The sequence below is a fragment of the Lytechinus variegatus genome, chromosome 15 (genome assembly GCF_018143015.1).
Source record: "Lytechinus variegatus isolate NC3 chromosome 15, Lvar_3.0, whole genome shotgun sequence".
Classification (NCBI taxonomy): Eukaryota; Metazoa; Echinodermata; class Echinoidea; order Temnopleuroida; family Toxopneustidae; genus Lytechinus; species Lytechinus variegatus.
Genome location: NC_054754.1, coordinates 11,892,897 through 11,917,088, shown reverse-complemented (window position 1 = coordinate 11,917,088; position 24,192 = coordinate 11,892,897). Strand labels below are relative to the sequence as shown.

The 24,192-nt window shown below is 36.1% G+C and overlaps 1 protein-coding gene across 1 annotated transcript in view; it reads right to left on the bottom strand.

The window, feature by feature from the left end:
- Nucleotides 1-3,582: 3,582 nt before the first annotated feature.
- LOC121428447 overlaps nucleotides 3,583-24,192 on the bottom strand; it is a 39,466-nt gene continuing 18,856 nt past the window's right edge. The window contains exons 2-5 of the mRNA XM_041625059.1: nucleotides 22,706-22,853; nucleotides 19,408-19,601; nucleotides 15,549-15,740; nucleotides 3,583-6,446 (exon numbers count right to left, since the gene is read on the bottom strand). Coding sequence (XP_041480993.1) covers nucleotides 5,259-6,446; nucleotides 15,549-15,740; nucleotides 19,408-19,601; nucleotides 22,706-22,844 — 1,713 coding nt within the window. The 5' untranslated portion in view covers nucleotides 22,845-22,853 and the 3' untranslated portion in view covers nucleotides 3,583-5,258. The remainder of the gene's footprint in view (nucleotides 6,447-15,548; nucleotides 15,741-19,407; nucleotides 19,602-22,705; nucleotides 22,854-24,192) is intronic.

Genomic DNA, 24,192 nt, shown 5'->3' with positions numbered 1-24,192 from the left:
GACCCTCTATTTTCCCCTTTGTTTCATATAATGAAGTGATGGTGGGGCAACTGGGCAAAGAAGCAAGTTTAGTAATTACATACTTTCTTCTTAAGCATCAAAGATATATACTTCTACTAAAAAAATGAGATAGTTGCCTGATATAGCATTCCTGATTCATTTAGAGTCTGTAGGTCAACTCTCATAGCAAGTGAACTGAAAAAAATTGGAGAGAACAATGACTGAGTGTAGATTAATTAGGTCAAAGATTGTATAAAAAAAAATTGTTCGCCAAAATTGAGAAAAATAAAGATGTACAAATAGGACCTCTGGGTAAAGGAACATAATTCCAATGACATAAATACATGCACACATGGTATTAGCTGGTTATCCAAAGCACACTTGAATCTTGGGAGTGTTAATACTAGGGTATATGTATCAATCTGCTTTACCGAAGCCTGACTATAATGGGCTGAACTGGCTTATAACAATAATAATATGCAACATTCATTTAGCGCTTGATACAAATGTTTCTAAGAGCTGCATACTATTACCCCGGCTTTAGCACGGCTACCCTGATCGGGCGCATCGAGCATTCAAGGAATTCCTTCCTACAGGGTACCCATTTACTACACCTGGGTCGAGAGTGGCAAATGTAGATAAAGATTGCGTGTTCTTCGCATCCCAAGTGGGTGTTTCATATAGCTGTACGTGAAGTCATGAGCAACTTTATGGGCTGGTGATCCTTTCTTGTGGTAAATGATACCCATCATATTTTTTAATTGGTGTTGAAGTAGTCACTGAGAAAGGGTCACCAGTTGTTCGTAAAGTCCCTCATAACTTGATGAACAGCTTGATGAAACACCCACCTGTTTCCAATAGTATTACGCATGAAAAGGAACCCGACTATAAATTCCACCAGCTTTATAAATTTCTTGCCAGGTTTGTCAATATTTACCACTATTGCTGTCATATCATTGTCTGTTGACTTTCTTTTACTGTTTGCCCAATTGTCAACACCATTCAATATTCTCCTTGTATCACGATTAGTGTCGACTTGTTCATTGTTTCTTCTTTTTTTTGGGGGGGGTGGGGGGAGGGGCACTTAGTCTAAAGCTTCTGTGACAACATGAAATAAATATGATTACTGTATAATAAATACATAAATTATAATGTAATCTTACTGTTGTTTAAAATCATGTATCAAATTTACCCAATGGAATCCTTATAGATCACAGATTGTCAAATAAATTTTGGATGAATTTGGCAGTGCATGATAAAAAAGGAGAATATTTTCACTTAAGATAATATAAATATAACAAATATCATTAAAAAAGTGTATTTCTTTTTAAACTACCAGTATAGTATGCACCAAAAGACTGTCTGTTTCACTAAAAGTTGACAGTAACCATAATGTAATAAGATTTAAATTTTGTCTTGGTTACAAATGACTTGATGAATAAATAAAAATTGATAAAATTGAAAAACTTGTTTTACATTAATGAATTGAACTAGCCTCTTAGATTCTTTGACTTTGAATACAATCATACTCTTATGAAACACAATCTTTTTTCTGAGGTGAAATTTGAATATTCATGACTAAATTCCCATTTCCTTGTTCTGCGAATGTCAATTTGAATGGCAGTGTAATCTATCTCCAAGCTAGAGTCTGATAACACCCTGGAGTGGTATTCAATTGAATATTTAGACAAGTAAAAGGTTACTACACATTTAACTCTATGGATATCCATCAGTGTCATAATTTTTTTCTACAGGAAATTTGCAAAATGTCCTTTTTAATCAAAGGAGAACACCCTAAATTGTCAAGAAATCAATGAATTTATGGATATGGATTCATATCCAGAATTTTTTAACAAACATGCATTTCATATGTTGACTTTGCTGGCTTTCCATAGTTGCAACTGATTGGATCAATCGTAACTCTTTGTACAATGGGGCACTGTTGTTTGATTAATTCAGGGGAAATTATTGTTATACATGTGATATCTTTATTTGTGATATATCTTCATGCTATAAACACTCAATGATATTTTCCTTAAAATTCAATATATGGTTAGCTTTGCACTATGCAATTATCAGATTTATGATTTGGCAAATTCTTGCTTCATTTCAAACAAACTTATTGTAAACTTTAAAGGACAAGTCCACCCCAACAAAAACTTGATTTGAATAAAAAGAGAAAAATTCAACAAGCACAACGCTGAAAATTCATCAAAATCGGATGTAAAATAAGAAAGTTATGGCATTTTAAAGTTTCGCTTATTTTCAACAAAATAGTTATATGAACGAGCCAGTTACATCCAAATGAGAGAGTTGATGACATCACTCACTCACTATTCCTTTTGTATTTTATTATATGAAATATGAAATAGTTTCATTCCTCCCTAAACATGTGGAATTGCATTATTTTAACATTTTGTGCTTCAGGCAAGGAGGTCCTAATTGTCAAATTCGTAAAAATTGAAATATTGTATAATTCAAACAATAAAAAACAAGAGAAATAGTGAGTGAGTGACATCATCGACTCTCTCATTTGGATGTAACTGGCTCGTTCATATAACTATTTTGTTGAAAATAAGCGAAACTTTGAAATGTCATAACTTTCTTATTTTACATCCGATTTTGATGAAATTTTCAGCATTGTGCTTGTCTGATTTTTCTCTATTGATTCAAATCAACATTTTTCTGAGGTGGACTTGACCTTTAAATAAATCTTATGCGCATATATGGTAGGAGGTACAATGCAGATAAAATTGATCTGTGTTTGAAATCATCAATATTCCCCCAAGGAATGTAAAAAGAAATTGAAACATATCAAGCACAGGATACACTTTATACACGATGCAAAAATCACTCATAAAAATCATTGCTTCATATTCTAGCCCATGCATCAGAAACACTAAGGTGATGAATACCACAGGGTTTATCAAAATAAATGAAACTAAAATTTGATATGTTCTGATTAGAAAAATATTCAGTTTCAATAAATAAAAAGAAACTGCTTGAAAATATATTTCCAATTACCATTTGAATGAGACCTGGATGGGTTTCTACAATATGCATCACTTATTGATTTGAAATAATCATGAGAAATTGTAATTGGTTCATTTGCATACTATGAAATAGGGCAAAATGATACAAGATTTAGAAAAAAGGCCATTAAAAATCTATGCAGTTGTCTTGGGTTGTAATTTATTTCTCTGTTGTTACCAAAAATTTGTTTGCTTTAAATAAAATGGGAAATTTCATTTCAAACACATAAGAGTACAACGTCCTTGAGAAATGATGTTGATGAAGTTTTTCAACATTATTTCTTCGCAATGTTTTATTGTCACGTGTTATAATAAAATTTCTCTGTGTTTATTATCTAAAGTAAACAATTCTGCCTATTTGATTGTCATGTGGGAATAAACCACCCATTAGTTTGAACCCCTTTCTTACAACAACGATGTACAGTATGGTCACAGAAACCTAATCAAGTCATCATTCAAATGGTATGAAGTTGTATGAGAGATGTAATTCTTATTCCTATCAATTTTCCTCGCAAAAGTACATATAAATTGTTTTTTTTTACACGCCCTGTACAGGATAAGGAATGACTCAACTAACTTCCCCTGTATGTCCTCATTTCTTATGCAGAAACAAAAGTGGAATGATACACACGAATATGAATACAATCCAAAGAAATTATATATATCTCGAAAATGCTCCTTAATATCTTCTAATATAATAATAATATGCCTGCAAAAATAAATTTGAATACAATGTACATACATATACGCCTGTTATAATTAATTAGAATGCTCTTTCATCACAAATATATATATAGATCTAGCATATTACTGGCATTGGCAGACGCAGGATAAAAAGCTGACATTTTTAGGCTGAAAACAAAGTGCTAATGTATAAATCTGCCATGTTCATAATATTCACATAATTTTTCTATGAATTTCATACTGGAAGCAGTGCACACATAGAGATTTTCTTCTGTACAACCTTACTAGGTATCACATCAAATTTACACAATGAATTTCATTTGTGACATACGGTTTATTAAAACAATGTTAGGATGCGTGTCCATATGTACAATATAATACAAGTGCAATATAGCTCTCTATATGAACATATTACCCATGCAATCCTGATTGTAAAAAAAAAGAAAGAAAAAAAAGGAAAGGAAAAAATATCATTGAGGTTACCATAGAAAATACAGAAATAACATAGCAACTCTAACCAATGAAACATGATCAAGCATTGCTGGAGGTTTGATCGTTAGAAAGGTCAAGTATGAAATATGCATCTAAATTCATTAGAATTGCCAATTTAATGACAATCATTGACAGATGACCTTTAGTGTAAATTACAAGTTTCCTCTTCCGCCTCTAGCCAGTGTCAAAATCATGTTACACACAACAAAATAATGACAACCTCTCAATTAGCACATATGCAAAAAGAAGAGAAAAATCTGTGACTACTTTAATGACTAAGTAAAGTATTTCAGCCTATATTTATTGTCTGGTATGATGAACACAAGTTATTACTATATAAAAAAAGAACAATGCATGGTCTACGTAAATGCATGCTGATCTATCATTGAAAATAAATAAAATATTTGACAAAAATTCATCTCAATTACCCTTATCCGCTTTACGTGCAATGTCATACACAATGTTAGAATCTTTGTATATGATGACATGTTGGCTTTTGAGTCAAAAAAATTTGTAACTGAGTTGGAGTACAAACGGATCTAATAAGTTAATTTGTCACGCAATGCACCCCAAATAAATACACAAAATAAATCTAAGCACCTGAAAAGTTAATGTACTAAACTTAATGACGAAATATCATTCATCATGTTCAAACTTCATATATTTCATGACTATTTTTTTCCTATTGCCTTTAAAAAATCACAACATTCATGATGAAGACGAAAAGATTACCCATGTGACAATTTGGAACTAGCTAACTATTTCCGGAAATCCTGAAAACGGAGTTCTTAAACTAACTGTAACATAAAAATGTGAAAGAGAACATAGCATTCACCACAACAGCATCAAGTCTCAATTTATACATAATACCTCTTATGACAAGTTATGTATAAATCATTTCATCTTTCACACAAAATACATGTATACAGACATTTGGTCGTTAGATACAGGATTTACAATTTAATAGCCTTTATACACAAGCTACTACATGGGTCTGTAAAAAAGGGTTGAAGTTGGCAAGTGCCAATCATCAAACTTGATTAGAAATGTCTATAGGGATTCGATTTCTTCAAAGGTCATTGATTCTAAAGCCCTAGGAGGTCTAGGAACCCCGGAGTCTTCAGAGTTCTCTGTATTTTCATCATCACTGAAGCTAATGTGTAGCTTGGTGTCCGGGATGGCTAGGTCTGACTGAGGGGATTGGGGAGTCTGGGGCGATTGGAGACTGGAATCAGGAGTGGTGGACATGTCCTCTTCTTCGATGCTACCCGATCGCTTAGCCTCCTTCATCGCCTCAACGCTGTGGACGCTGCCTCGCGCTTGGTAGCTCTCTCTCGAGTCCCGTGATGATGTCGACTTCCGCTTGAACGGCTTGTCGATGGGTTCGACGACGTTGGAGAGGCTATCGTCCAGCTGGGGTTGAGGGGTTGGTGGGGCAGAATTGGACGTGAGCTCCACCGCCATTTCGTAGGATGGGGGCGTGGCACTCATCTCGACGGGCAGCGAGCCCCGATGCGATGGTGCGGACCTTTTCCTGGCTGAATTATGCTGGTTATTGGTGGCTTTTACTTCTGCCTGGTTGTGCCCAAGGGCAAGAGGATTGGCCGTCGCATCCTGCATAGGAGCAGGGACGATGATGCGTATATCGCCATTACCGTTTGTTTCACACTGTCTTGAATCCACGTACCCTGCATAGGGGATACTTGAACTTGATGTATCAAGGTTTGCACCCTGCGACATTCTACTGCCGGCATTATCTTCCGAAATGTTCAACTTCTTGAGGTTCATTACTGTACCCTCTTCATCGATGGACGCAGTGAAGTCTTCCTGGTGGTTCTCCTGTCCGTCGTTGTTGAGCTCATTGTTGCTATCGCTCATGCTGCTGACGCTCTGCGCCCCTTGCATGGTTGGCATCGCCTCTGTGGAGATATTCATGGGTGCCATGCCGACCCCCATGCCACGCCCAAAGTTTGCGTTCTCATAGACGGCCTGGCTGTGGTCCATGCCCCCGTTTAAGAGCGTATCTTCCATGGCTGGGAACTCTGGTAGGACAAGACCGTGCGGTGAGAGACCATAGTCAGCCCCCAATGGCAGGGGTGGAGGGATGGTGAAAGGGTTTCCAGGACTGTGGGACATCGAGCCATGGAACTTGGACTCTATATCCTGTATGTGTGCCACCAACTCCTGTTGATGGTTCAGAAGATCTCGGTTGTACAGGAGAAGCTGATGAACTCTCGTCTGCAAAATGACAGAGAAGGAACAAAAGAGAGGTGTTTAAACAGAGCCTTTTTAAAGTCTATACAGAGATTATTTTTAAAAATATTTCACACAAGAAGTAGAGAACAAGCATGAAATATTTGCCAATTTTTAGCATCATAAGGTATCATCCGCATACGGAAATCACCTAACTTGCGGGCATGTACCTTACTACAGATATTTCAACCCTTTCATAATGCCAGTGAGATATGAGCAGTTCAAATGCCATCGGGCATGCTGGAACTGGCCAAAGGTACCTTGTGCGTATAATTCTTACGAATGCTCTCACTGATATATTCTATTTTTATACTATTTCTCTTTCAATTAATTGGTACAACCTTTCGAATCAAGACAATAATATTTCCTTCATATTACTCATGAATAAAAAAGGAAAGTCTACAAGAGATAACACACACTTTACAGATTTTGACAATTCAAGATAGGTACTTCCCAGATGAATACAGGTTTTATTCCACAGCGAGTCGAGACTAGATGACTATCATAACTACTTTAAAATATATAAATCACTGCTAACAGGGGGGGGAGGGAGATCATCTTGGCTTCCTTAGATATGCTGATGATATCTGACAGTTGAGTGATAAAATCTATACATAAATTTTGCAGTGTTTCCCTTAATATTTTGCGATAATTGGATCTTAACAAGGTATCTGTGTGTTATGAGGAGTACCATCTTCATCCGACAGCAGGACATGATGACTTCTATTTTGACTTGTCTGATTCACCACATCCTTCCCCCTTCCTCGGTGACTCAAGGCACTTCTTAACCCCTTCGATCCCTACCCCGTCAGTCATCATTCCCCCCAGACACAATCCAATGGGGGTGTCATGTCATCACTTCTTGTAGTCTCGGATGGGTTCAGTGCAAGAAGATGGGTTAAGGGTCATTTCAGGTACAGATGCACATGATGAAGGGATGTCACTTAGAATTGAAAATAAATTTGAATGAGCCATCTTGTACACACAAGATCTGTTTTCTATGGCTAAAAATCTGTTTAAAATGTCTGAATTTAGTCTTTAGTCTAAAGAGTGGCATCTCTGATGATGTCTATACTTAGCATTAAATCCAATGCATGATTATAGTGATTTTTTATAGATTTATATGCTATTACGGTTTTCATTTGATATAGTTGGTCGGCAGAAATACACAACAACGAAAGTCGATTTCTTCTGAAAGGAAATTACTTAATCACATCTTGATTATCACCTTTAATTATCATGAGTGGTTGGAGCCTTGTTATAAGCTACTGTCACTGACAGGCCTTGTAATAAAGCCCCTGAATCTAGGCACATTGTTACAAGCTACTGTGTCAGGGGTATTGTTTGGTTTAGGTAACCCCCAGGATAATCCAGGCAGGCAAGACAGCAGGTGCCCCTGTAAATCTCCTTAGAAGACAGGAAGCTCATCCCCTTGATGCGATGGCATTAATAGACAAGGTCACAATGGAAAGACAATTCTTGGAGGAACACCAAGCATTAAGAATCCATACATTTTGATGATTTATTGGATTTCTCCGGGGTGCAATGCTTATTACTGCAATTTAATGATTATCACAATAAATGGTTCAACTTTTTGAATATCATCTGCTAAAAGGGTTTCACGAATATATATTTGTAAAATAATATATTTTCTGTGATTTTATTACAAGCATCATTTCCTTTCTTCTGTATCTGCTTATTCATCTCTTGTCTCTAAGTAACCATAAAATTTACTCTCACTATATGTTATCAGGTTATTCAATATCTCATAAATGTACATACATACTATCATGAACTGTATGAATTACTTCATTTTGTGCCTTCATCAATGCTGGATTACAGTAGGGCAATAAGATCCAATACAGTGTATGTACTATAATTTTCTACAATATTTTTTTTTCTTATTTACTTATCAATATGATTTATGTCACTCCAACTTGTCTACGGCTCCCCCAATAGCCACTCAGTTAGGACTGTATGAGGTTATTAACCAGTATACTGGACTCCACTATTCGTATATTCTTCATACAGGGATTAATTAGCTCCAGAGCTAATTTTTTTTAATGGTTTGCTAGATATATGTCACACAAATAATTTATATTGTTCACACTATAGACAGGCTTTAAATGACAAAATTATATGTGACAAGATAACTTTATCTATGCCAAAAGGAAACAAATAACTTACAAAATCCATATTTTCCACACTAATTTTGGGGTTGATCAGAAGATCTGATGACAAACTAAAGCAAATCCTGAACATGAAGATCTTCAGGGGCAAGAACAATAGAGGAGATCAACACGCACCTTTTTAAGCCCTCTTGATGACAAGTTCAACTAGAAGACCTTCACATAAAGCCCAAGGAGCCACAGTCATTGCTAATGCTTTGATTGATATCATGAATGTCATTCTGCAATTTCACAACAGTTGCGCCCTTCTAAATATTTCATTCCTTATATCAAATTCATTTATAAACAATTGATTTTCAACGGAACGAAATGAAAATGAATTGAATTCTTTTAAAGGCCATTTTGAAATCTCTCTCCCAATTGGAATATAATAAAAAATATCTGTTTGTCAATTTTCTATTGGTTTCTGGCATTTTTTTTAAAAGGTGAATATGAAGATATCTAAGTGTGTCATCTGAATGTGGATTTTATAGAAAAAATGCTCTCAGTGTTTCATTATATTTTTAATAATTTTAATACTTGGTTCAAGTCTAATCCCTTAAGCCCATTTTACAAAAACCTATGATTATTACCATGGAAATCTTGTCTAGTTAAACTTCTTATTACAAGATTAAATCATAACTTCTCCTAAAACTGGCATTTGGATCTATTTTTAAATATCACCAGAATAATTATATTTTTTGTTACAGTAATATTTAGATAGGGAGAAAACAAAACTATTTGATTTGGTCTCAAATTGTTTGCCTTGAATCTACTTGTGCTGCTATTTTTTAGTTGGTGGAGAATTGTATTTTCTGAAAAATTCAATAAAGTAATCAGTACATACATGTATAAGGGCATTATGTAACATATTTTTTTACCCATATGTATACCAAGGACCCTGGCCCTACTCCTACGCTCTCAAGAAAGCAAGACTATAAAAACAATTGTACAAATGCTGACTGAGTGATGTTATATCAAGAATCTACGTCTCCTGTTAATTGAATGAACAAAAATTGGCACTCAATCATTTAAACTAAAGAAGGTAAAACAAGAAACTTGAATGAAAATTGCTTGAAAGCCCACTAATACTAGAACTGGGATAACATTTTGTCATTCTGAAATTTCCATTTCTTAATTTGTCTCTGATTATGTCACATAATATCAAATATAGGCTCATATTCCTAGACCCTAAGTATTTTGATGAGATATCAAAAATTTCTGTATGCTATATCCGATGTTAAAAAAAATTGTACATGAGTATGCATTTTCACAATCTCTTGCAAATGTCAAAAGAGGTTATGATAATCTCCAGGCACTTGAAATGCACTAAATCAATCATTATATGCACTTCATTAAAAACCCAAATCCTACTTAAGTTCTGACGGAATCAAGGAAATCTCTTCAACGAGCCGTCCTTATTACCTGCCCAGGATCCTGCCCCCTCACCGAAACTTGGAACATTGAAATGTTAGGGAGCGGAAACAAGATATTGATACCCTCGTTCTGAGAAATTCAAGATTCCCCGCCTCCGTCGCGAGTGTGTCTCACGGCCATCATATCATCGTAGGAGTGCGAGGCTTACTGGGAGTCTCGGCCCAGGCCTTGAGATGGTCTACCCCTTCCCAGCCCCTTAACAATTCTGACTAACTTCCTCCTACCCCCTTCCTGACTTTCTTATATGATACAAACTCAGCCATGTCTTGTAGGCGTCTTAAAGGCAGAGGTATTGTTCTCTGTAGAAATATATGTTAGGCACATCTAAATCTCCAGGTTAACAATTCATTACCAAGAATGAAGCTGAAAATATGACATTGAAAGCTTGAATCCTTCCCTTTCCTGGAGTTAGAGAGTAAGAATACTAGAGCATGTGATGTGGCCCAGTGGATAAGTGTCTGGACTTTGAATCACAAGGTCCTGGGTTCAAATCCCACCACAGCACTCATGTCTTATGGCAAGGCATTTGTCTACATTTGCCACTCTCCACCCAGGTGTACTAAATGGGTGTCCTGTAGGAAGAAATTCCTTGAATGCTTGAGCATCCAATTAAGGTTGCCATGCTCAAGCCAGGGTAATGGTAAGCAGTGCTTAGGAATAGCTTATATCGCTGTATATGTATAAATGTTATTATTATCATCAGAGCATTAACATCAGATATAGAAAGTGTTTTATATTTCTAATTTTCTTATCTTTATATCAATTGGATCAATCTCTTTTCTAAAAGGCATAATGTCAAGACTAGAATGCATTATTCCTGTGACCAAATACTTCATGACATTGGTCACCACTGAGCCGATAGCTGTGAAAAACTGTTTCTATTTTCTACACTGGAAATCCTAATTAATCGTGGTGACTTAATGGTTGTTTCCTTTCAAGTAGAACTCTACATCAGCCAGTGGTAAAGAATTTTATTATGCAATAACTCCTACTAGACTAACAGACTGAGAAATAAAATACATTGGAGTGAACCGCTTCGGGTTCCATTCTTACAAAGCTCTGTGTTGATCCAATCAACGGCAACTATGGAAAGCCAACAGCAGCTTTATGTACAATGATGAATTCATTTAGAGTGCTCACTTTATATGATTAACACTCATGTTATTACTTTGGTCACGCTCCTTTTGCTACAGCCAGTCACACTAATAAATCCATCTCAAAACCGACCGATTGTATATCATTGGATATAATGTAATAAAATTTGTCGATCTATGACTATGGCATATGTGTTAAGGTCTAAGAAGGACCACTTCTTCATACATCTCCTAATTGAAAGAAAATGAATAGGATATATAAGGCTTTCCAAAGGAGATAATGATTACATTATTGCAATTTTGAGTAGAACTAGGCCCAAGGAAAGCATTCAGTTTTCTGTGGATTGTCTCAAGAACATTTGAATAACTACAATACATGCAAGATATACAGATTAAAAGGGAGAATTATTCAATTATTCAATATTCAAAGAAGATTTGTAATACTGAGATTGGAAACAAGTTAAAAGTGGAAAATCATAGCTTTTTTCAAACTGAAATTGATATTTTCAACATTTCAACAATGTATACTATCTCTATAAAAGACATTAAAGTTTTCAAAAAGTCAGCAATAAAAAAAAATTGTGGTAGTTTTGCTAATTACAAAAAAAAATCTGTTCCAATTAGCAACTGTAAGAAGAAAATTTGCTTGACTGGAGTTTGTTGATTGTTGTTAAAACACATTCAATCACTGGAGAAATTTCGTTTTCAGTGGGTTAACTAAAATGAGCAAGCACTAAACAACGAAGTGGTCAGGGACTAACTTTTATAGCAGGATATACGTCAACTTGGACCATAAGTTGGACTAGGTCCAACAGCAGCTGGTTCTAATTCTCAACGTAAATGCTTAAAGGGAATCTACATCTACTGCAGACATCCTCCAGTACAGGGTATCTCAATAAAAAGAAAGGAGGCACTTTGCATAAACCTTGCATTTGAATAAAATTCCCTTATGAAGATCCTGAGTGTACACAACTGATTAGCTGGTAATATTGTTGTTTGGTTTCCTGCATTCATATCAAGGCTTCATATGTTTTCATTTTTGTTTTGTTAAAGTTTTGAGGTAGTTGAATTAATCAATCTACTCTATCAAAATCAAGGTATAAAGACATAGCCATGTTATTTCTTCATAATCATTTTAAAGATGCAATGTTATCATTAGAATGGATACCGGCCAGAAATCGTTCATGCACGTAACCTGATTGGCTGAATATTTATGAGAGGATATGGTTGCATCAAAGTTCTTTTGGGGAAGAATGCGACTGTAACTAACAGGATAGGTTTATGAAAGGGGTATTATATCTCCCCGAAGTTAAAGTGATTGGTTAACATTGGTTTGACTTTTAAAAAATCTGAGCAAGAAGGTCACACTTGTCACCTGTGTCTGTGATATGTTACAAAAATGAAGCCCAGAAAAAATTGCGTTCAAAATGATTTAGTGCTTCAAAAATTGAAATATTATGTGACCGGAAACACCATCTTAATTTCATCCCATACACTTATGTGTACTATTTAGGTGTCTATAAGACACATATTTACAAAATCAGGGTGTGCCTTGTAGTGTTAGCTTTTCATTCTCAATAATGGTTGTTTTCAGGGTTTATTAGTTCTAATACATGCACTTGTACACATGTTTCATCTTGGTTTGAGAATTTTTTAAATCGGCTGCTCACAAAGTTAAACAATACCTTTAATACTAGTAGTTCAATTCTGAACAGTTACATGTTATATTTGAGGATGTATGTAGTTTATGTACCACCCTGTACATGCATTATGGAATATCTCAACTGAAATTCAGGTAAAACTCTATAAAGGAATAATTAGTAATTTAGCAGAGCTTTGAATCAAAGGCATACTGACAAAGTTGTACAATGTCAAACCCTAGAATTAACTCAAATGCCCGTTGGAACTGCATGGTCCCTGGACAAAGATTATGAAAATTACAGAATTGAGTAGTCAACAGGTAAATCTTCATGCCTCTTAAGTTGTTCTACACCCATGAATTCAACATATGCATGACAATGAATTTAGAATTTGGTCCAATATTTCAGATATTTCATGAAGAGAAAAAACATTTTAACAGACTTGCAGAACAAGTGTAGTAGCTATAAATTTCTATTTTCATAAACTCTGGTTTATTGATTTGGTTTCAGTTTCATCATCATATTCACTTCAAGAACAAGAACAATTGAAATGATCTTCAAGAAAGCAGTCCCCTGGGGTGGAGGTTGATACTTGAGGACTTATCTCAAGACCTCCAAGAGGGCATAAAACAATACCAGCTCGGGTGGGTCTTTCCTGACGCTCTTTTTAAGTTATGAGTGACTTTATGAAAGACTGGTGACCCTCTCTTAGGAACTAAAATCAACACAAATGGAAATCTGGGGCTCGTCTTACAAAGGGTTACCATTGATTGGATCAAATCGCAACTATGGAAAGCCAGCAACGTCAACATCTAAAATACATGTTTGTTCAAAATATTTTCTAGAACTGATGCATATTCATGCATTCATTGTTTCCTTGAAAATTCACTGTGCTTCTCTTTGCATACAAATGACATTGTGCAATTTTTCATAGAAAAAGTTATGACATTGATGGATTTCCATAGAGATCCAATTGATCGGATCAATCGTAAGTCTTTGTAAGACAGAGCCCTGCTGGTGTGTACCATTAACCATACAAAAGGATTATCTTGTGAACAGCTTTCTGAAACACCCAACTGCTTTCTTCGCCAATACTTTACAGCTATTGCAAACAGGCTAAATCTAGGGGGGGGGTTCACATAGCAATCTGTTGATGACTTTCACTGACAATTGCTATGAGTTTCTGATTGGCCAAGAAAGTGAACATCGCCCTCACTAGTTGATTTGTGAAGTGGTTCCCAGGGTCTTTTGATATTGTTCCTATTTAAGTTTCATATGTCGAGGAGGCATAATGGTGTGTGTGTGAGACAGAGAGCATGTAGACAGTCAACTAAAGGAACTACGTAATCAAAGAACCCATGATTTGCTCATTGGCAGAATTGCAACAAAATGGTTTTGAACCAAGAATTACCACAGCTTGGTTTCTTCAATCTCGGTAAAAGAAAAAAATACAGCTCAGATTGATCCTTTCAGCACAAACTTCATCCACATTGCACTGAATTCACTTAAAATGAAATAATTGGGTATCTGGTAGGAGTGAATGAAGCTTCTTGAGCTCGAGCTGAATGATATCTAATGTTGTTTGGATGCATACAAAAACTCATGAAATGATGCTCCTTATTCATATTATTGTAATATTATGATATTCATATATGAACAGTATACTATCAAAACATGAATAATTTCGTTTATTCTACACATGGATGACTTACCTAACAATACTATGATTGAAGCCTCTAGAAGGAACCACTAGGGCTTTAACTAATCCATGGCCTTGGCCTTTGATGCTCAACTCATTGGCCTAAATGCCCCCATTGACTGGCATTAGATATTATGAGGCCATTTTCGTTCTTTGTCCTGTAATGTATGTAATTTTACACATAATTTCCATAATGTCCTTAGTGGAGCGTTGTGGCCCAGTGGATTAGTCTTCGGACTTTGAAACAGAAGGTCGTGGGTTCGAATCCCAGCCATGGCGTAATTTCCTTCAGCAAGAAACTGATCCACAGTGTGCTGCACTCAACCCAGCTGTGTGCACTATGAACGCTTAGCTTAGCTTGGTAATATAGGAGCGCCTTGAGCACCTAACAAGGTGGATATGTGCGCAATATAAATACCCTATATTATTATTATTTATCATTATTATTATAATTTCGTCTTTTCATAATATATTTTTTATATTTATGTAATATACATATAATTTAAAAAATGGGCCCATTTGAAAAATGACTTTTCCCTAAAAATATTGAAATATAAAGCCTGAATCCCAATTAGCTCTTTACTCCTAATTTTTGTTCCTCTTACACAAAACAACAGAAATCGGGAAAGCCCAAGTGAAGCCCCACCTTCAGTAAATGCCAACAGACACAACTTCTGCAAAGGTATCTATGGATTGCTTACCTAACAAAGACAAATTAAGGGCACAAGAGGTCATCGACGGAGAAGGTGGTTTCTTTTCTACAAATCCTCAAGTTTAATTGGGAATCTCCAGATTAAGCTTGCAAAGCCTTTATGCGGACTCTGCTGGCTAATCCCCAAGGATCATCCGCAGTCCTTGATGTCCTTAGTCAGAGCCTCTCATGAAGCATTTCCTGTCAAGCTTACCTGTAGGTCTTCTTTGGCTGTTGTGGCCTCTGCAGCAAGCTGACTCAGTCAAGACCACCGATACTGACCCTTCATACTTTGTAACCTACCAAATTTCAGCCAACCGTAAATATGTTACTAATGTGTTTTGATGGTTATGCTCACCTGTGCTTCCAGCCTGGCTGTAGTTTCTGCAGCAAGCTGATCCTTGAGGAGCTGCACCTGAGCCAGAGCCACTTGGGTCTGTGCTTCCTGCTGCTGCAATTGCTGTTGAAGAAGCTGCCTTTGATGGTATAGACTGAGTGAGGGCATACCAGGCTCATCAGGAGTCAGGATAGATGTGTTTTGTTGGACACTCTGAAAGAGAAATACATAAAAAGTAGTTTTATGATATCTTACCCTCAAATTTATTGAAATGAAAATTGATCTGCAGTTTTTTTTTTGACATCCCCACTGTTTTCACATCTGGGCCCTATAAATTTACAGAAAGATTTTTTAATACAAGGCTTGAATTATTCCTAGATGCCCTGATGACTATCTTGATCCTGCTCATATTAATTGTCCTTGGAAAACTTTTTCACTCTTTGCTAATTTTTCCATTTCAATGCATCCTTCATGGAAAAGTGGCCTAGATTTATAATATAAAAATTTCAGGCTTGTAATATTTTATAGTTGAACACATTGAACATATCAAAAAAACATTCAACCCATCACTTGTGCAGTCAACCAATCAAAAAATCTAATGTTGAGTTGTGTTACAAGGACTTTGAAGCTGTTTACAAAAATTAAGTGTGACTTCAAGAGTTGAGTGGCAACAGTCAAAGAAGGTTTAAGCAACCCAAAGGCAGAATACGAATGAGGAACATTCGATGATAAATTGTACATGTACAATGAATGAATGAATGGATCAATCAATCAATCAATCAATCAATCAATCAATCAATCAATACTATAAAGCTATGTGTAGACAGAGTCTGGATCATTCGCAGAAAGAGTTGCTATCAAACACAGATTGATTTTCAACCAATCAGAAGCGGACATTTACAACTTGTCTTTAAACGCAACTCTCATTGCACCTGGTACCTGATCTAAATAAAAAGAATCCTGAAGATTTGACAATTTTGATATTTGGAATGTAAACAGACTTTCACCAGAATTATACTGGATAGATCTGGACTCTACCAGATGCATCTGTAATTCAATAACAATACTTTAACTATATGTAAATGCATAGCCTCTGGAGTTTCTTAAATGTTACCTTCTGCATTCCTTTCACTTGGAGCTGATTCATGTAGATCACATCCATGCTCTCTAGGAGTGGCCCACTCACATCAAACCTCCTTCTAGCTTCAGCTAAGTTCCACTTGGATTTCACCCAAGAGTACCTTGCCATCCCAATCAAGTTGGAATCCACTTTGGACTGGTCTGGTTTAGTGAAATCTGCCATGGGGTGGCATTTGAGAAATCTAGTAACAAGTCCTTGAACAATGGTTCCAGAATGTTGACAAGTTCTGATCCTTCAACTGATGTTGTAAGACTTTGCAAAGACTGGTCAATAAGGTGTGGTCTTCACAAAATTGCATCAATATGTGCCAAATCACAATGTCAAGAACAGTATCACATTGAAACACTGACCAATCTTATCGTATTTTGTCAAGCTTAGTTGATACATTGAGACCAAACTTAGATGTGGTCTCAAAGAAAAGACTATCAACAGGTCCACAACACTGTCATATCATGTACACGGAGGCTCTCATAACAAGAGGTACACTGGATGACCCCTAGGACGTTCCGGAAGCTGCAAAACATAATCTTCAGACAACTAGAATGGTGACTAAAACAATTTCACCCCTGGGATGGAACGAGGCTCTCTTACAGGACAAATGCCCTTCTCTATGGCAAATACCTTTGTGCCAAATCCTGAGAGAACCCTAGTGGGTGTTTGCATCACCGGAGGCAGGGGTTTGTGGCTCAAACAGAGTCCCAACTGTCCAGGTGCCACTGTTTCTGACATTGATTCCTTCTGAATCCCGAGGGAAACGGTTCTCAGAATCCAAGGAACCTTGAGGACCACGTCCCCTCTTAAGAAAATAGATCATGTTCCCAGCAGATCACAAGTAATCAAGGCACATACTTGTGACACATGGTCTCATGACTCATAAGATTCTGACAGTCCAATGTTTAAGATGTCTCAAGGGGTTATTCATGAAACTGGAATCCTCATCACCGTCAACCTCTTTCCTCTTTATAACAGGAAACTGAGCCTTTACCAACAGACATAACTTAATTATACTCCATGGACATTAGAATACAAGAAGATAAAAGTTTAGCATGGCCCATTGCATATTATGGTTACTTTGTGTTCTAATGATTATTACCATGGTAGACATGCTCAACAGCCAATTAAGTTACCACAAATTGTAAAGTTACTAATAGTAAGATCTATGCAAAGGGCCCAATGAAATAAACGAAAAGAAATCAAACATTATCAAAGAAATGTATTACTTCCAAGTTACTGCCTGCTTACAAAAGTGAGAGATGCAGAAATCTTAGGTGTGAGAGCTAAATACTTTTTTTAGTAAAACTAGAATCTAAATGTATTAAACAGGATCCATAGATTCAAACAACAAATATTTCATCAACAAAATAATTGACGCTTCGCTTTTCTTGTCATCATCATACTGTCTATCCCTTGCGTTATAGTTGAAACACAAAGATATTTTCCCAAACACGAGTTCAATACTTCATGTGTCTTGTGCCTTAATGTATTAACTTCTGCAAGTAACAACAGTATGTTAGAGTTTGGTCTGTTGTCCTTAGACTATGTGTACAACTCCAGCTCCATTTTGCCATCATAAGTAAGGCCGCTGTTTCCAACAGATCCACAACTCTTCAGCAAAGCAAGAAGCATGTTAGTGACACATGGCGTTGACTCATGGAATTCAATTTAGGTTCCATGTTCAGGCCTCTCTGGGATAACTCTTCATGATCTAATAATGTTGTCTGGAACAGTTCAAAAAGGCAAGTAATGCACTTGTGATTGGTTTTAGAAACCACTCAGGAAGCCCAGTAATCAAATCCTTTGTGATTGTGTGTGGGAGGGGATGGGGGATGCAAATAACATAAAAAACCCTCTTGGTACACATTTTGTATACCAGGGTCAGGCCCCCCCCCTTTTTTTTATTAACCGGGGATATTTTTCAAAACCTAGTGCATGAATCTGCAACGTTTGAGAAGTTTAACCTTACAGTGAATGAGGATTTTATTTTCCAGGATTCTATTTTTTATTTTCAAGGGCTCTTTTGAGCGATTCCATAAGAGAAATAGCCTCTAGCCCTTGTGCAATTTGTTTTCCCTGCTGGGGGTAATACAAACTGTCAAGATTAAACACACAAAGTCCTTACACAATGGACCATCAGTGTCTAGAACTTCAAGAATATGCAAGTGGCTTTTATTTACTTATTCATTTTTTAAGTTCAGAGTTTAGATTTTTCCAAGTCCACAAACACCATGGCCTTGGATACCTTACTGGCCTTCGATATTAATTTCGGAGTCCTCTTTACGTTATCATTTGTACTAAAAAGAGAAATGTGGCTTCAGAAAAGTGGCCTTGCCCCTGAATACATTGAAGTTCAAGGCCGGTAAGCACACCTCCGAGTATGGCAAGTTCTGTAACAACTTTCCCTAGGACCCCAAACAATTTGACATTTGTTATCAATCACCAAATGCTTAGAAACCAAAGACAAAATTGCATTGGGGCTCTGGTGGGTGTTTCGTAAAGCCATTCGTAAGCAACGAATGATTACGCATGACTGATGATCCTTTCTTGCGCTCAATGATATATCCCTACGTAGCTGACTTACCACCCAAGAATATATGCCAGTCATGCCTAAAGCCCTGCTTAGCTTTACGAACAGCTTTGTGAAACACCCACCTGGTTGCTGAACTGAAGAACTTTCGCTTTTCCCCACTTGTCAGGTAAAACAATAAACAATCACAAAAATGAGACAAGAAAATATCTTACTTCATGTGAACGGATGGACGAGTTTGTCTTGACTTTATGCGAGTGGATGGATGAGTTCAGGTGAGACCTTTTCTTGCTTGACGATCTCCCTTCTAACGTTGTTGGTTCTACCGAGACACCGTCGGTCTCGTCTCGTTCCCGCATCCTCTGTGACCCTGTCGAGTGCATCTCGTTGCCACCGTCTATGCCTCTTACTGCACATTGGAAAGAAATTGAAGAGGGATAGGGTGAAATTTGGAAATTGTGGATAACTGAATAGCAATCTCCATGAGCGATATTTCAAATTACATGTATTGAATATTCAAATACATGATTTAAATTTACTGTTTCCTTAATATCTGATTTAGTGTCAAATCAGCAGAATCTATGAAGACTGAAGGCAGTTTTGGTATTTAAGGATTCCCCCCTCTTTTTTGTGGAAGGGGGGACTTCTAAATGGAAATGCTGAATTTTGGTGAAAGAAGAATACTAATGAGCTTACATACATCTTAAAAATCTTGGCACCTCACTCTTTTTTAAATTCACTGTTTACAAATCAATTAAGGCCCATTTCCCCTACATGTCAAAATGATCGAACATTATTGAGAATGTTTAATGGGTTATATAAGTACATACTAATTGGATAAAAACCATCAAAATGAATCGTAGTAATGAAATCAAATTCAAATAATGATTTCCACCATAACAATAATTCAATGCATGAATTAAATAATTCATTGTCACTTATTGATTTTCATGGATATTTAATTCATTTCACCCATTAAAATAAGAGACCCTGCAACATTCAAATAACATTTACAATACAGAGGTATCCTGATTCCCACAGCCAAATGGTTAGAACAGCAAACAACTCATCAGGTCACACCAAATGTTTTTAGCATTCCTGTGCACATCACACTTCAATTTTTTTTTTAATTGCTTGCAGTGAGAATACCCCCTTCATGACTCACTCTTATGAGAAGAGAGAGAGAGAGAGAGAGAGAGAAGGAACTCTTTGCCTGTTGGTTTAATATAGAAAGAGTCCCGTAGCCAAAAGAAAAACAAGCCATTCCAAAGACAAACTCCCACGTGCAATACACAAATAGAAATTCATCGGAGCGCGAAAATGAAAAATATATTTCTCTTGTCCCCCACAAAGCTACCATTAGCATTTAAGTCAATTTTGGAAGAAGACAAGAAAAAAGGTTTGTACTGTATGTGATAATTAGTGGACCTTGAAATCAATCGTTCTGTTTATGAGGGTGCAAAAAGTCATGGAAAAGATAGAGAACAAAATGAATTCCTCAAACCTGGAGGGGAAAAAAATTGTATAAATTACTGTCTTGTATATGGATAACCACAGTCTCTTATGAAAACCTTCACCCATTATTTGGCAGTAAAGATAAAACAAATTTGTAAAAACAATTCAGTGTATGCAAAATGATAGAAATCCTCCAGAAAAGAAGAGAAAAAATAGTCTATTACTCCCTTGTTTCTTTAGGTAATAACAGATTGTTTAGACCATAGAATGTTAAAACAGCACAAACTTCACCCATTAATGGCAATAATTATTACTTTGTTTTTGCTAACAAAAATTACTTGACACATACCTGGATTGAAAACAAAATACCTATAATCAGAGTAACCTGGAAAAGTGAAGCATGTAGTACAGGCAAGCAAATTATGAAATTAGTTAGTAATGTTCATTTATTCACAGCAAATAATATGATCAGAATTATAAATAAAATTCTTAGTCTTATAAAAAACAAGGACTGTTGCTATTGGAATTGGCCAATTTTGTTGACATAGATATATCTTACTGACCTAATAAAAAAGTGAGGGTTTTTATGTAATATTAGCATGTTCACCTATGTATGACTTGACAAAGTCAATATATTTTTACACAAATTTGGGTAAATGAGTACAGGAACATTCCAGCCAAATTATTCTGCTAAAACATGTTTCGTTATATTTTGAAATAAGGGGGTATTTGGGGTCATGTTTTTATATCTATGTAATGGTTATCATCAGATGTACGTTTATAGGGGGAGGGGAGATCTTTTTCAATATACCAATTTAAAAAGTTACTTGATCATAATTTTGCCTTGCATATTGCCTCATGATCCCAAAATAATACCTCCCTGAAATAGAGCTCACATTCTATGATATGAATGGCATGAGATTAATCCAAATGATCTCATAATAATGGCTGATTTGTTTCCTAAACTACGTAACAAACACATAGAACCAACTGGCAGTATTGATACTCTGCATTAACTGGCTAGAAATAGATATTTACATGTAGCATTAAAATGCCAAAAAAGTCTAACTCGTCAATTTATCCAAATATAAAAAAAAACATAATTTGAACATATTTTTTTATAATATTCAGCTATTTTCATGAATGAATCTCTATGATTCCAAACTGCTATATTTCATATATTTTCATATTCATATAAATATTTATTCATCTATTAACCTATTTGCTATTCTATTCATGAACTGACTTATAGCATCTTTCACATAAAAAACAATGTAATGTGTTTATTCTTGTTCTCCCTTTCGTCTCCCTATTATATAGCTGTGCTTGCCAAATTGTGTCTATTTAACAATTTGCATGCTCGCAAAATCTGGGTTTGCATAAATATGTCTGTAAAGTTTATTGTTCGGCAAGTTAAAGGGAAACGGGGCTGATATTTTAAAAAAAAAATTCTGCTGACATATTTTTTCAACAGTTGATAATGTCATGCTGCTCATTTACATACAGATGGACAATTTGTGCATACGGACAGCTAATATATACAGTGTCAAACGTACATGTACAGTATGTGAGTCACAACTATAGCTACAAAAGCTAAAAATATTACTTTCACAACCACTACCATTACCAATAACACTTCTACAACTAATTCATTCATTAAGTCCATCAATATGATAATGACTAAGAACTACCCCTACTACTACAGCTATATTCAAATTTACAGGGATTTAAAACAAATCAAGATTGACTGTGGATAGTGACAAATCGAACTCTGGATTTAAGATGTAAATCATAAACATTCATCTTTTGAAATCTATTGTGATATAAATTCAAATTTCTAAGGTTAAAATCTGAATCCATAGCTCGACTGGTCACTATCAACAGCTGATTTGGATTTATTTCAAATCCTTGAAATTTAGATTGTTAAAATATTAGTTTATCAAGTAGTATAATTAAGTTATAAACATTTCAATATCATAACAAATATCCAATAATAACCAAAATTGCTTCTCTTGTATTCTGTGCTTTCTAATAATTGCATTATTATCATCATCATACCTTCTCTTGTATCTAAGATTTCATCTCCAACTTTATCGCTCTCTCCGTCAGCTTGACCATCTGCTGCTGCATGGGCATGCTGGAGACTCAGCTTATGGCACACCTCAAAGGCCTGACCGATACTCCGGACAATCCGCATTGCGTGGCTCTGCATGGATGATTAGAAAAGTGCAAGAGAATGCCTAATGAGTTATTATTGAGATGACACTTAAAGATAAATTCCAGTTTTGGTAACGATCTCAAAATGACTTTTTACAGAATCTAATATAACGACCACCCAAGTGTCTGTTTGTATAAATAAAAAATATGTGCCAAAGGATTCTGGGAGAAATTGTGTAATTGCTGAGAAATAAGAAAAATAAGCGCGGATTCATACACTTCCGTCGGGTCTTTATTCCAGCAATAATAATACACTGTCCCACGTGTGCCTATCTGTGTCATTGATCTTCATTGTGAGTGTTTTATAGCGTAGATTTCAAGATTTCACAAAGTTCAGTTTATGTAACTGTACCAGATCTAGATTCTCGATGATATTCTGACAATTAAGCCTGGTTTTAAAGACTTTCTTATGAAATCAGTGTTTACTGCAACTACTGGCATTTCTATGCTCTGTTTTATGACAGTGGTGATGATGGTGGATAGGACAGTGGTGGTGGTGGTTATGATGGTTGTGATGATGATGATGATGATGATAATAATAATGTTATATTTTACCCAGGGTAACCACTTCAGTTCCAAAAACTGTTCTCCCAGCAGGTCCCGCTTAACATGATAGTGTTATTATTACTCCGGCTTTCGCACGGCTTCCTTGATCGGGAGCTCATGCAAGCATTCAAGGAATTTCTTCCTACCGAGTGCCCATTAAGCTGACCTGGGTCGAGTGCAGTACAGTGTGGGTAAATCTCTTGCTGAAGGAAAACATGCCATGGCTTGGAATCGAACCCACGTCCCTCAGACTGAAGACGGGAATCATAACCACGAGACCATGATGCTCCCACATGGTGATAGTGATGAAGATGATGTGGTGGTGGTTATGTGGTGATAATGGAGAGGTGATGGAGATGATGATGATAGTGGTGGCGATGATGATGATGGCGATGATGATGATGGCAATGATGATGATGATGGTGGAGTTGATGGTGATGATGGTAAAGAGAACAAGAATACGGTGCTTCTCTGCTCTTTTTTTTTCTTTTATTACATAACAATATTTAGGAACAATAAGTAAATTTCAGATCAAGCAAAGTTTCTCCATGAGCTGATTATCTGCGGTAGAACAGCAGTAAGAAATATCACTCGTGATGGTCATTCATACATTGTAAGCTTATTCAGCTAAAGTCGCCCAAAAGGAGCATTTCATCAACATGTTTTCATCCAATAAGTTGTCAGGCCTGGCAAGTTTCCTTGATTCTAATTGACTGAGAAGCACAGCTCCTGCAGTAACTGTTAGAAAAAACATACTTTGTCATATAGAATATTAGTCGAGA